The sequence below is a fragment of the Trachypithecus francoisi genome, unplaced genomic scaffold (assembly GCF_009764315.1).
Source record: "Trachypithecus francoisi isolate TF-2019V2 unplaced genomic scaffold, Tfra_2.0 Lachesis_group5, whole genome shotgun sequence".
NCBI classification, from domain to species: domain Eukaryota; kingdom Metazoa; phylum Chordata; class Mammalia; order Primates; family Cercopithecidae; genus Trachypithecus; species Trachypithecus francoisi.
In genome coordinates this window covers 84,838,599-84,852,215 of record NW_022681470.1, presented here as the reverse complement: position 1 = coordinate 84,852,215, position 13,617 = coordinate 84,838,599, and the positions used below count along the sequence as shown (strand labels likewise).

At 35.3% G+C, this 13,617-nt stretch overlaps 1 protein-coding gene across 11 annotated transcripts in view; it reads left to right on the top strand.

Moving 5' to 3' along the window:
- The first annotated feature begins 313 nt into the window (after positions 1-313).
- CDC42BPA (CDC42 binding protein kinase alpha) overlaps positions 314-13,617 on the top strand; it is a 314,680-nt gene continuing 301,376 nt past the window's right edge. For 8 of the 11 annotated variants that reach the window (XM_033195253.1, XM_033195258.1, XM_033195259.1 and 5 more), the window contains exon 1: positions 314-598. In XM_033195253.1, the coding sequence (XP_033051144.1) occupies positions 421-598 (178 nt within the window). In that variant the 5' untranslated portion in view covers positions 314-420. The remainder of the gene's footprint in view (positions 599-13,617) is intronic. The other 3 variants (XM_033195263.1, XM_033195261.1, XM_033195260.1) reach the window with 1 other exon arrangement.

The window sequence follows — 13,617 nt, the reverse complement described above, 5'->3', positions numbered from 1 at the left end:
GGACTTTATTCATTAGTGATGCAACCGGATTCGTTTCAGGATTACGTTGCACTAGTTGAATTTTGAATGAAGGAGAAGAGTTGTTTATTTTAAAGAAGTGTTGACTCTCTAGTTCGTTGTACTTTTAATTATTTTATTTAAATATACGACTTAATTGTATTATTCTTTAAAAAATGCATGAAGTATATATTTTATGGTAATTTACCCTCAAAATATATGTATATGGGTGAAATTGAAGACGCTTCAGTTAAGTGAGGTTACTGGTGTGTTGGATGTTTAATTCAGCACCAGCATTGCATGACAGTTGTTTGAATAACAAGTGGTTTATTTTTAAAATCATACCTTTTAAAATTTAGGTTCAGATAATAGTAAAAGTCATCATAATAATTTAAAGGAAAACCAGCAGAAATCGAAGCAAACATGTCTGGAGAAGTGCGTTTGAGGCAGTTGGAGCAGTTTATTTTGGACGGGCCCGCTCAGACCAATGGGCAATGCTTCAGTGTGGAGACATTACTGGATATACTTATCTGTCTTTATGATGAATGCAATAATTCTCCATTGAGAAGAGAGAAGAACATTCTCGAATACCTAGAATGGGGTAAGTTTGTAATTTTTAGATAAACTCTTAATCTTTAGCTGGTCATTATGATTTAATTGGTATAGAGAGTTACCATGAGTAAACTCCGTTGAAAGAAAAAATACAATAAAAAAAATAGACACTAGTTATTCAAGATTTTCTGCTAGTTTTGGTAAATATTTTCCCAGGAGTAAAACTGTGCTGCTCAATTGTTACCTTGCTTTAAGGCCTAGCTAATGTGGAACTTGGCGATGAAGAACTTACGTTTTTAGGTCAAGAGTAAGATATTTTAAATCAATTCTGTGATGGGCAAAAGTGGATTATTGGTTACAGTTACCTAATACATGGCAGTGTAATAGTCCTTCATTTGAAAGGCATTTATTGGTGGAAACATTCAGATTATGGAAATTATTCTCAAAATGGGAGGAGATATTATAATATCTGTGTTTACCTTAGGTCAACAGGAAGCTGAAGGTGGTGATCAGTGGGTTTTATTTCATCTCTACATAGTACAAGCAAAGGAAACTGCTAAACATGGACTTTTCCAAAAATTATGTTTGTAAGATTAAATGACATAAATAGTTTAAAAATTTTGTGATAGTAGTTGATGGAGAGTGTTTGGGGGCAGCTTCCACTTGAGAGATTTTACTCTAAATTTAATTTAAATCTAAACTGGTTAGATTTTTGGCTTCATTCTTCTAAATAGAGATGTGATTTAGAAGACCTACTGTATTGGAATAGATCAATGATGTGAGCAAACGCTCCATGACCTTCAAGCTTGAGGGCTTGGCTCAAGTTCTTCAGCGTCTCCTGTTATATACAGGGCACACTCTAACGTCCAGAAGTTCACTGTTGAAGTAAGCAAGCATCGTCACCCAGATCTGTCTATAGTAGTGGTACGTTGGCTTTTGAAGGATTTTGGCCGAATATTATTTTGTACCTTTGGAATTCTAATCATTTTAGCTTGTTCTTATGCTAAGTTCTTACGCTAAAATATCTTCGTTCCCAAGTAAAACTTTATTTTCCTGAAGTAAAAGTCAAGTGCTGATTGTGTCTTTTTTTTTTGGATTTGAAATTTATTCAAAGTTAGTTTCTCAGGTAAACCACTGATGCAAGAATGCCTATAAGTGATAACTTTATTCCATGTGCCAGTATAAGAAGTTTTCTAGCAACGTGATATCATAAGGTTTAAAAAATATGTAAATGTGGGTAGAATAACTTTTCAAAACAGACTGCCAGACTCACCCTGGGAATGTAAGCAATCTAAACCATCTTTCAAGTAACTTCTCACTTAAGAGTGAGACAATTTTGACTTTGGTACTGGTTTTGTGAGTATATGTCTTTTATATGTTGAATAAAATATTTTGTAAAGCCTATGTAGTTTTACATCCCATGTCTCACAAATTCAGAAATTCTGTAGTGTTAATTTTTTTTTTTTTTGAGACTTAAAGGGTTTTGGTACTTTTAGAGTTGGAACTTGAGTTCTTAAGTTATGGTTCCTTAGTGACACTCGAGTCTGTGATTTTTGTCATTTAGTGAATTCTTTCCTCTCTGTGAAGCTATGGGAGAACTGTATGTACCAGTAGTAAATATAATTTTAAATGATTTATGATAAAGAGAAAACTGTATCCTCCATTGCCTTCTGATTATTAGAGTTTAGGTAAGTAGTTTTATGCTATGAGATATTTTGTTGTGTTAGAATAATTTATATGCATTTTCCATTAAATATGTTTTTCTTGGATGTTTATTATATATCTATAAAAACATCTTGTTTATGTATATTTTCATATAAACCAAATATCAAATAAGTATTTGACTGAATTTTATTTTTGTTAGTGTAGAAGTTTGGATAAGGAGCAAGAAAAGAAAGTTAAGAATGGAAAAGGCTGTCAGGAGTTGTGTAGTGAGTAGTATTTGATGTCTTTACGTTATTTGAGAATTTAGGTTAAGAATGCCAGTCTCTTTAAGAATTGAAATAGATCATATGTTCTTCATATGAATTGATTACTACATTTTGGGGAAATGTCCTATTTTATTTTAATTACCCAACAATATGTAAAAATCAGTTAAGACTACAAGTATTTCCAGATTGTGAATTGACCTCAGTTAAATGTTTTAAACATTATTTTTTGGGACTCTGGTGGAAATTTACAGAGATTGTTGTTGGGGTTAAATTTGGTAATTTAGATTTGCCTTAAATGGTGTAATTTTAAGTTTGATTTTTAATAATTCAAAAAATATTGTCTTTTATTTAAATATTTAAAAGACTATTTGCAACAGGAACGCAGTATAAATAATACAATTTGTTACATATTTGTGTTCATTATTTATATTAATTAAAGTGTCAGCTAGATGCTACTTATTTTTATGCTGATGATAGATTACTGTTATGATGGAGTCAGCCAAGATTGTTACCGGCTGTATTCAGCTTCATTTCTATCAATTTCATTTTATTCCTGGTTTTAGTCCATTTTATTTTTATATTGGTACAGTTAATGTTTTGTTCATAGCAGCATCATGACAATAAGAAAACTGACAATTCAAAGTCAGATACGTTGTTTTTCTTTGACAACATTTCTTGCTTTTGGTGCTGATGGCTTGAGGGAGGAAATAAGTGGAAAGAGAAAGGATTAAGCCAATGAGCACTAGAGCAAGGGAATAAAAATGCCTTAAGACTATAGATCACATTTAAATTTAATAAGATGTATTATTTTTATTTATAGTAAATAATATTTGAAAGACTTTTTTGTCTGCTTAGTTTTAAGTTGTTGAAATGATTATGTATATATGTGTATACAATAATAGTCTGGATGTCAGCATAACTCTAGAATAAATTACAGTGGAGTTGTAGAAGATAACTTCCACATTGTAAACTAATTTGCTAGTAACGACTGAATTAGTATATCATTATTAAATTGGCCACACCCTACTTTTAAATGGGAAATTGGAATTTTAGGGAATTATTTACCGATTTACTTAATAAATGTAAGATAATATTACTTAATACAAAATAAATATACAAGGCTGTCTGTACGTGGATAACTGTATTTTGATGCTTTTTGAATGTTGGACTTTGTAACATAGAAATTATCACTAAATAACAGTAATTTTATAGCTTATTCAGATTTTATATATACATAGAGAATAGTCTGTTTAATAAATTTGTACCTAGAACATATCAGCAGGTATTATGCTTTAAGCTTTTCTTTTTATTAGAATAGTCATAAAGCTGTTCACTTTTTTTTTTTTTTTACAGGAGGGTTAATTAAGTGAGGTGTTGATGGATCTGTATCTTTTCTAGGACACTTTTGTTCTTCACATCTGCTGTTCCTCATTGTTAGCTTTTCCTGAGTAGAATTTATTAATCAGTTCGAATTATCAAAATGTTCATTTGATACAGATGATTACATTTATTTTATTTAAGTTCTCAACTAGGATAATCAGCAATATTGGTTGGGTCCTTATTTCCTTTATACTAGCCACCTAATATTCTGTTCTAGGAGTGATAATGAGTAAGTGCAATGATTTTATCCAGTACAATGCTGGCACATGGTAGAAGTGTGTTCAATAAGTGTAATGGCTATTATTACAGTATTTCTATTTGTCTCTCTCTTTTTAAGTGAAATTACACTTAGAGGTAGTTGCCAGAAGATACTGGTTACGGGCATTCATGATGGAATAGCATAAGAGTGATGCTGTTGATAAAATTACATCTAGGAAAAATTCCCTATAAAGTAGAGTGAACTTAGATGTAATGAACTAGTGCTGTCAACCGCTAAAGTCTTTGAAATACTTAATGTTCATTAGTAATTTTTTTGTTTTTAGGAACATCACCCTTTTTATTTTATGTATTGATTTATTTTAGAGACAGAGTTGTATTATAATTTTTTTGTTTTTAGGAGCATCACCCTTTTTATTTTATGTATTGATTTATTTTAGAGACAGGGCTGTATTAGTCTATTCTCGCATTGCTATAAAGAACTACCTAAGACTGAGTAATTTATAGAGAAAAGAGGTTTGATTGGCTCACAGTTCCGCAGGCTATAGGAGGCATCCATGGGAGGCCTCCAGAAACTTGCAATCATGGTAAAAGGCAAAGGGGAAGCAGACCCCATCCTACGTGGCTGGAGTGGGAGGAAGAGAGGGAAGGAGGAGATGCTACACGCTTTTAAACAACCAGATCTTGTGAGAACTCACTCACTATCACAAGAACACAAAGGGGAAGTCTGCCCCCATGATCCAGTCACCTCCCACCAGGTCCCTCCTCCAACACTGGGATTACAGTTTGACATGAGATTTGGGTGAGGGCACAAATCCAAACTATGTCAAGGGTCTTAGTATGTTGCCTAGGCTGGTCTTGAACTCCTGGGCTCAGAGATCCTCCCACCCCAGCCTCCTAAGGAGCTGGGATTACAGGTAGGCACCACCACACCCAGCTTTTTAAAAGAAAGAATGTATTGCTTTATGAGTGAAAACAGGAGGTCAGGATTAACACTTTAGGAATATTAGAAATACATTTATTTTATATGGGAATGTAAGGCATACCTTAGTATAGCAGTATATAAAAACAAATAGTGCAGTATGTTGGAAATTTTATGAAATGTCCCGTAATTCCTAGGACTTGAATACTATAACACAGTAAGCTCAGGCTATTTTAGGATAAAATAACTTAGCTCAAATAAATATTTTATTGTACCACACTTCCATGGCAGTCATTTGTTCCCTGACCTTTTTCTCATTTGGTACATTTATTGACAGTATGTTATCTATGTAGCTCATTGTTTTCTCCTGCTGGTTGTGATAGGTTTTAAAATCAATTATTAAGTCTAACCAGCATTTAAAAAATTAAAGACTAGAATAGAAAATATAAAGTACATCAAATGCAGAAGGAGTAAGTATTGTTGTGCAAAACATTGTGTTTTTCTGTATTTCTTATTCCCATACTTCTTACTATAGGTTGAGATAAAAAGAGTTTGAAATACTTTAGTGTAGGTGCGGTTATACTGTGTTGACTGTTAAACAGTGAAAATATTATAGACAGTTGATTTTTTCAAAAAGGGCACACAATAGATTAGGGACTTATTCAAGCACCTAGTGAAGGGAAAGAGGGCAGGTGTGGACAAGATGTAGACTTGGAAATAGATGGGAAGAGGAGACATGGGGTACGGAGAACATGAGAGTGAGTAGGGAGAGGGAGATAGAGAATGAGAATGAAGACCGTGTTCCCGAGTTGCTGCTTCAGTCTGACTTGTTGAATGATTGAGTATTTTTAATTTAAAAGAACTTAATGGGCAGAGGAGTTAATTTCACTCTTTTGTATTTCTTGCGATGGTTTATTGTCTCTTCCTTTGTCATTTTCCTCTTCTGACTTTGGGCTAATGGGCGTTGACTTTGATTGATTATCAGAGGTATATAAGTTTTTGAGTTTGAGTGATAACCATATGACCTATAAACAAAGGTAGTAGTTTCTTGGTTTTAGCTTCCCATCACTTCAGCCGAACTCTAGGGTAGATGTAGGTGAGGATTTGCTAGTTCTTTCAGATTTTTTCCTCATCCCTTGTTGCTCAGGAAACTGCCAGTGATAGGACTTAAAGTTTTAGGTATCGAGGACCAAGAATTGCTTAGCTCCTTTTGCCCTATCTTGATGGGTCAAGAAGTCTTATCATAGTAATTATTATGAAAGACCATCATGGCTCACTACAGCCTCAACCTCCTGGGCTCACGGGATCCTCCTGTCTCAGCTTCTGAAGTAGCTGGAGCTACAGGCAAGTGCCACCATGCCCAGTTAGTTAAAAAAAAATTTTTGTGTGGAGATGGGGGTCTCATTATGTTGCCCTGGCTGGTCTCAAACTCCTGACCTCAAGCGATCCACCTGCCTTGGGCTTCCAAAGTGTTGGAATTGCAAGTATGATCCTCTGCACCTGGTGTGATTTTTGTTTTTGAATTACCCACACTGTAAGTATAGATCATCCCAGACACAAGTTTTTTGTTGTATATAAAAACTTCTTTCCAAATCTAGGGGACTTCCTTTTCTTCCCCATTAATGGTGAGTAGAGCTCCAGGATTATTCTATCTATCTAGCTTCTACACACTTCCTTCCTATGATTGTCATCTCTTTTTCTAGTCAGTAGGTGGGGAATGGCTAACCTTCTATTGGCTAGTGTTTCTTTATCTGTCACGGTATGAGAGCAGCACTTTAGTTTTCACGTTAACGGGGCACAAAGACCTGGCTTCCCCTTTCCAATCCCACTGTTTGCCTTTATTCTTCCTCATGGAACTGTGCTTCTCTTTTGGGATTAGGGCCTCTTCACTCTAACCTCCCTCCCTAGTTTCAAAGTGTATTCTGGAAATCCATGGGATATTTAATAGATGCTTGGGCAAGAGGAAAGGTTTATATGAATAAATCAATTTGGGAAACGATTTTAGACAACATTTAATGTTAAAAATATGGCAGATTATCCTAGAATTTATGAAGTTTATCTGACTATGGAATAAGCTTTTTTTCAGAGTGTCTGGAGGATGGCTGGCAACCAGTATTTCATAGAATACACTTTGGGAAATGTTCTTCCGGTATAAGGTCATGGTTTTCCTTGTAACTTCCTGAGTTGCAGGGTTAGAAAGAAATATTGAGAGATGTTTGGGTTATTGTGTGGATTGGAGAGAGAATCCAAATCTGAATAAGTTATATTTTACTTAGTGGCTGTGAACTTCATTTTCTGTGTGAAAGTCGTGTGCACTGAAAGATAAATTTAATCATGTTGAAATAATCTGAGTGATGCTGTTGGTAAAATTACATCTAAGAAAAGCACCCTAAAAAGTAGAGTGAAATTTGACGTCATAATGAACCAGTGCTGTCAACTCCTAAACTCCTTGAAATTACTGAGAGATCTCTTAATTATGACGTTTTCCTGCTCTAATTAAACTTGCTTTTCTTTATGTGTAGTCATTCATATTAAATATAGAAATTCTTTTATTTTTTACAGCTTTCATTACTATAGATTTTGCAAAACTATTGTCTATCTGAAAAGATTGCATTCATTACTTTGTGATTTTTAAGAGGAAAATATGGACTCATATAGTTTTAAAATCCTGTTACAGTGCTAAGTATTGTTTTTTGCAGTGTAACACATTTTTGCTAGGCCATTGGTTTCAGACTTTTGGACTAGTGTGGGAACTTTACTACTATTTATTATATCCATGAGGCACTGTGTTTCCAGTGCCAGCACCTATTTATATATACTGTTAAGGAAACTAGAAAATATATACTTTTATTAAGGAGAAAACATATATAATTGGTGCTATTTTGGCGTTGTGTGAACAATTAAAACTGTGGTTACTGTTAATTTTTGTTCTGGGTTTTGGGGAGGCCAGGTAATAATCATAGTAGACAATCTAATTTCATTGTTTAAAGACAAACAGCATATAGGGGAATAAAATCAGTTTTTCTTCTTCTTTTTTTTTTTGGTAGAGATAAGGTCTCACTATGTTGCCCAGGCTGGTCTTGAACTCCTAACCTCAAGCAATTCTCTGACCTTGGCCTACCCAAAGTGCTGGGATTACAGATGTGAGCAGCCACACCTGGCCTTTTTTCTTTTTTCTGATTTAGATGTATTTTTCTCTTTAACTGTTCCTCACCAGTGCCATTCTTCCCACCCCTGATCTAATTATACTGGAAAGTACTATTTATATGGATGAAAACAATCTTTTGAAAAGATTGTGTTTATTTCAGTCATGTGCAATCATTTGTTAACTTTCAGTTTTATTTCAGATTGCTTAAACATCACTGTAGGCTTAATCAATGAAAAAAACACCTTCTATTTAGTTTGGTCTATTCATAGTGATAATGCTTAATCCAGTTTCCTTAGAGTTTCCATGGTGAATATCCACAAGTAGAACACCTAACCTGAAATGTTTCTGTTCTAAACCAATATACTGGAAAAGAGCAAGGGGTTTTGGATTAAGACTGACTACTTTGTTTATTAGCTTGGTGATTTAATTATTTAACTTCTCTATGTCTCTTTGTGAAAAATGGACGTAAGACTAATAGTTTACTTTTCTAAAAAGTTAAAAGTTGGTTTAGGATTCTTCCTTTTCTGGTGATTTATAGTTGTATTTTGTCAGCTTGTTTCCCATTCTGGTTTTTTTTGTTTGTTTGTTTGTTTTTTTTTTTTTTTTTTGAGACGGAGTCTGGCTGTTTGTTTTTAAGAGATGGAGTCTCACTCTCTTGCCCAGGCTGGAGTCCAGTGGCGTGATCTCAGCTCACTGCAACTTCTACCTCCCAGGGTCAAGCAGTTCTCCTGCCTCAGCCTCCCAAGTAGCTGGGACTACAGGTGCATGCTGCCATGCCCGGCTAATTTTTTTTGTATTTTAGTAGAGACAAAGTTTCACCATGTTGCTCAGGCTGATCTTGAACTCCTGAATTCAGGCAGTCCACCAGGCTCGGTCTCCCAAAGTGCTGGGATTTTAGGCATGAGCCACCGTGCCTGGCCTCCCATTCTGCTTTTTAGAATTTCTGTCTAACCTTATGATAAAGGAATAATTAAAATGACATTTATTGGTAAATAATAACTGAAATGCATAACTATACTAATATAAGGATGTAAATAACTGTTTTACTATTAACATACATTCGTATCTTACTGATAGTATTTTATTATATTGGGATTGAAGATGCCAATATCTCTGTGTGACTTTGCAAAAAAATTTTATAGAATAAGCTTTTTGCATTGGAACATTTTGTTGTTATATATTCTTCAGTAAATATCAAGTTAATGCTCATTCGTCCACCATCAGCAATGAATATGAGATGACTAATAACATTTTATTTTTATATTTATGTGCAATCTGCGCATCAGTGGTAGAGTTCTGGACTTCAACCCAGAACGTTAAAATCATCATGAAAAATTATTGATGTGTTGTTCATTTAGGACTTTTTGTGTATTAAAGATTTTGCAGCACCCATGAATGTATTTGTGACCTGACAGTACCACAAATGTGTGGTGTGGTATGTAGAAACTTAATGTACACTAGTGTTTCCTAGATTATATTTCAAGAGATGTAAATGAATATTCTGAAAATTAAGAGTTCAGTGGATATGTAAGAATGGAAAATAGTGCTTTTTGTATGTCTCTTTGGATATTACAAAGCACATTATCATAGAAAAAGTTTCAAAAAGTTCAGTGTAGAAACCATTTAAACTTTGTTTTACCTAGAATTTGCCTGAGTAATTTAACATTGGAACTCCTTATGAGGAACAGCTGACAGAGTTTGGGAACTGCTGATATATAGTTAACCAGAGGTAGTGTGAGAGCCTTTAAATTGGTTGTGTGACAGAAAGTGGTTAATAAATTCTTCTACCACACAAATTGTCACAATTTATATCAATTTCCAAACAAAGGCAAAGGTTTGAAGGTTTGCCTTTATCCTTGCCATGTTTATTTTAGCATATCTGTTTATGTCATCTAAGCAATATTAAGTTGGTGTGGAGTTTTGCATTGGGTATATATATCTTTACAAACAGAGGACAATGAGACTTGATACATGCCTTCGAGGAGTTTATATGTGCAATTCTTGGTTTGCAAAGATGCGCCTTTTAACCTAGTGATTTTCTTTTTTTTCCAGTAAAGCTTTATTATGTTCTAATCCAGTTACCTCTCTAACCATTGGTACACAATTTGGGATCAATATTGTCATGGCTGTGAAATAGAACAGTGCTAATTAAGATTTTATGGAAGTCTTGTAAAAGCAGTATAGTTGTCTTGCTACAGCAAGAATCCCATTCTTAAGTATCGTCATTTACTTGGAGTGGCTAATGCAATGCCCCAAGTTGACTCAGATACTATTAAAAGCACTCAAGCATCTACTTAGAAGTGGTATGCCCTGGGATTTAAAAAATACTTGTTTGAAAAGATTAGGAAAAGCCCCCACTATGAAAAGTGACTAAAACCCCTTTTTCAGATTGTGTTGCTAGCTACATGATCTTGCCCTGAGCTAAAATCATAACTAAGAAACATTCAATAACAGACTAAGTTCAGGTATGTGGTGAAGCTGACATATGATATCATAAAGCTTTTCCATACCCTCTACTTATAGAGATTCTCCTAGAGTTTATGGTTAAAACTACAATAATATTTTCAGGTCTAGTGTAGACTCTGTTTCTGCCTTTTTGCTGCGTGCCTTCGTAATGTGTTACTCACTTCAGACTAATGCATGCTAAGCTGACAGTTTCTTCTAGGAGTCCTTTGCTGTGTTATGTTGCTTGAAGTTGTGATTAAGTGTGATCATCATATTTGTCTCTTCTGACTCTGTGCCTCTGGTAATCCCAGTTAAGTGTAGTAGCTCATGAGTTCTGGTTTTATTCAGCCTCTGTGTGCATCTGGCTCAGTTGACTTCTCTGTATGAAACATGTACAAATGGATTACCTTCCTGGATCTTACTGACCTTGTTAATCATGTTTGTTTTTCCATTAAATGTTAAGCAGTAACAACTTCCTTATTACATGTGCCTCTAACCTGAAAATATTGTGAATTCTACACATCCAGGACCTTTGTAGAAGGAATTAAAAAAAAAAAACCCACTTATAACATGATCCTTTGATCATGTCAACATCCTGCTTAATATACTTCAGTGACTACTGAAAGCTTTCATAATGACATTTGAACTCCTCTTTAGCATGGCATACAGACTTTTTAATATGATCCTTGTTTACTTCTCTTTTTCTTCACTTTATTTATTTATTTATTTAGTTTTTTGAGATGGAGTCTCGCTCTGTCACCCAGTCTGGAGTGCAATGGCATGATCTTGGCTCACTGCAACCTCTGCCTCCTGGGTTCAAGCAATTCTCCCACCTCAGCCTACCGAGTAGCTGGGATTATAGGCACTCACCATCATGCCTGGCCAATTTTTGCATTTTTAGTAGAGTTGGGGTTTCATTATGCTGGCCAGGCCGGTCTCAAACTCCTGACCTCAGGTGATCCACCCGCCTCAGCCTCCCAAAGTGCTGGGATTACAGGCATGAGTCACCGCTCCCAGCAGATGCTATGATATTTTAATGTCGAAAAAGTGGTGTCAAATTTGATGATGGTGATGAAGAAAATAATTTTCATAATCCTTAAAGTATATGAACTTTGTTGAAATAGAATAAAGTCAGCTTAATAAGAATAACATCTAAAGGTATGAGAGGACCTAGTAATCCTTGAAAGACCAACCTTAAGAGACTTCTCTGACAGCAAGAAAAATAAGAGAGTAAACAACAAGAAATGAAAAGGAGGTTTCTTGAGACAGCAAACCACAATGAAGACATTACACAAATGTGAGTTATTTTTATCCTACCCATTTTGGGATTAAAAGAGTAGTCTATAAAGAGTAATGGATTTAAGGTTAAAAAATGTTTGCCTTGGCCGGGCGCGGTGGCTCACGCCTGTAATCCCAGCACTTTGGGATGCCGAGGTGGGCGGATCACGAGGTCAGGAGATCGAGACCATCCTGGCTAACACAGTGAAATCCCATCTGTACTAAAAATACAAAAAAAATTAGCCGGGCGTAGCAGCGGGCGCCTGTAGTCCCAGCTACTCCGGAGGCTGAGGCTGGAGAATGGCGTGAACCCGGGAGGCGGAGCTTGCAGTGAGCCGAGATCGCGCCACTGCACTCCAGCCTGGGGGCAGAGCGAGACTCCTTCTCAAAAAAAAAAAAAAAAAAATGTTTGCCTCAGCTTCCCAAAGTGCTGGGATTACAGACGTGAGCCACCGTGCCTGGCTTTTTCTTCACTTTAAAACATTTTGAAATAATCTCAAGTTTATAGAAACATTGCAAATATAGTACAATTTTTTTTCCTCTTAAACCATTTGAGAGTAAGTAGCCTACCTAATGCTCTGTCATCCCCAAATATTTTCTGCATTCTTCTACGTAACCACAATACAACTATTAAAATGAAGAAATTAACATTGATGTATATTGTCATCTAATCTTTAGGGCTGAATTGTTCAGGCAGGAGAAGGGAATGACTACTTATTATGTATGTATGTGTGTATGTGCAATTTTATATTTATTTTCCACTGTCATCTTAAAAATTATTAAAAGTTCTTTAAGAAATTTACCTATAGTAAAATTCACTTATTTTGGTATGCATCCTGTGAGTTTTAACAAATGTAAAGTCATGTGACCACTACCATAGTCAAGGTACAGAGCAGTTCCATCATCCCTAAAATTCTCTTGTGCTGTTCTTTTGTCCCACACTCATCTTTTACTCCAGCTATAAATGAATTTGACTCTTTTACTCATTAAACCATGACTTTGATCATTCATGACTTTTCACGTATTGGTTAAATTGTTTGGAAACTCCTCTTTCACTGCAACCCATAGGAGACATTTGGTAATGTAGGTTGAATGAATTATACCATTGTACTTGTTATATGCAAGGCTAGAAGCAATAGCTCTAATCTTGAAACATTGTATGAAACTCGTATTTTTAATGCCAGGGACTTGTTTCTTCTTTGATTTACCCTATTGTATTTCAAAGTAATTTCTTTCCTTTTTAAAATTATTTAATAATTAGAAATAGTGATAATAAAAATTCAAAAGTGATTTTTCTGTTTTTTTTTTTTTTTTCTTTTTTTTTGAGACAGAATCTTGCTTTGTTGCCCAGACTGGAGTGCAGTGGTGTGATCTTAGCTGACTGCAACTTCCATCTCCTGGGTTTAAGCAATTCTTCTGCCTCAGCCTCCTGAGTAGCTGGGACTACAGACATGTGCTACTATGCCTGGCTAATTTTTGTATTTTTTGTAGAGAGGGGGTATCGCCATGTTGACCAGGCTGGCCTAGAACTCCTGGCCTCAAGTGATCTGCCCACTTCGGCTTCCCAAAGTGCTGGGATTACTGGCATGATTACAGGTGCCACCACATGCTGTCAAAAGTGATTTCTTATATGAGTAGTCGTTTATTATCCCCTAGCAGTTGGCAGTTTGTAAACGAGTACTTCATGGTGGTGAGGTAAGGAGAAGAGGGTGCTGCTGTTTAAAAGAATGAGGTAAAATGCAGATAAT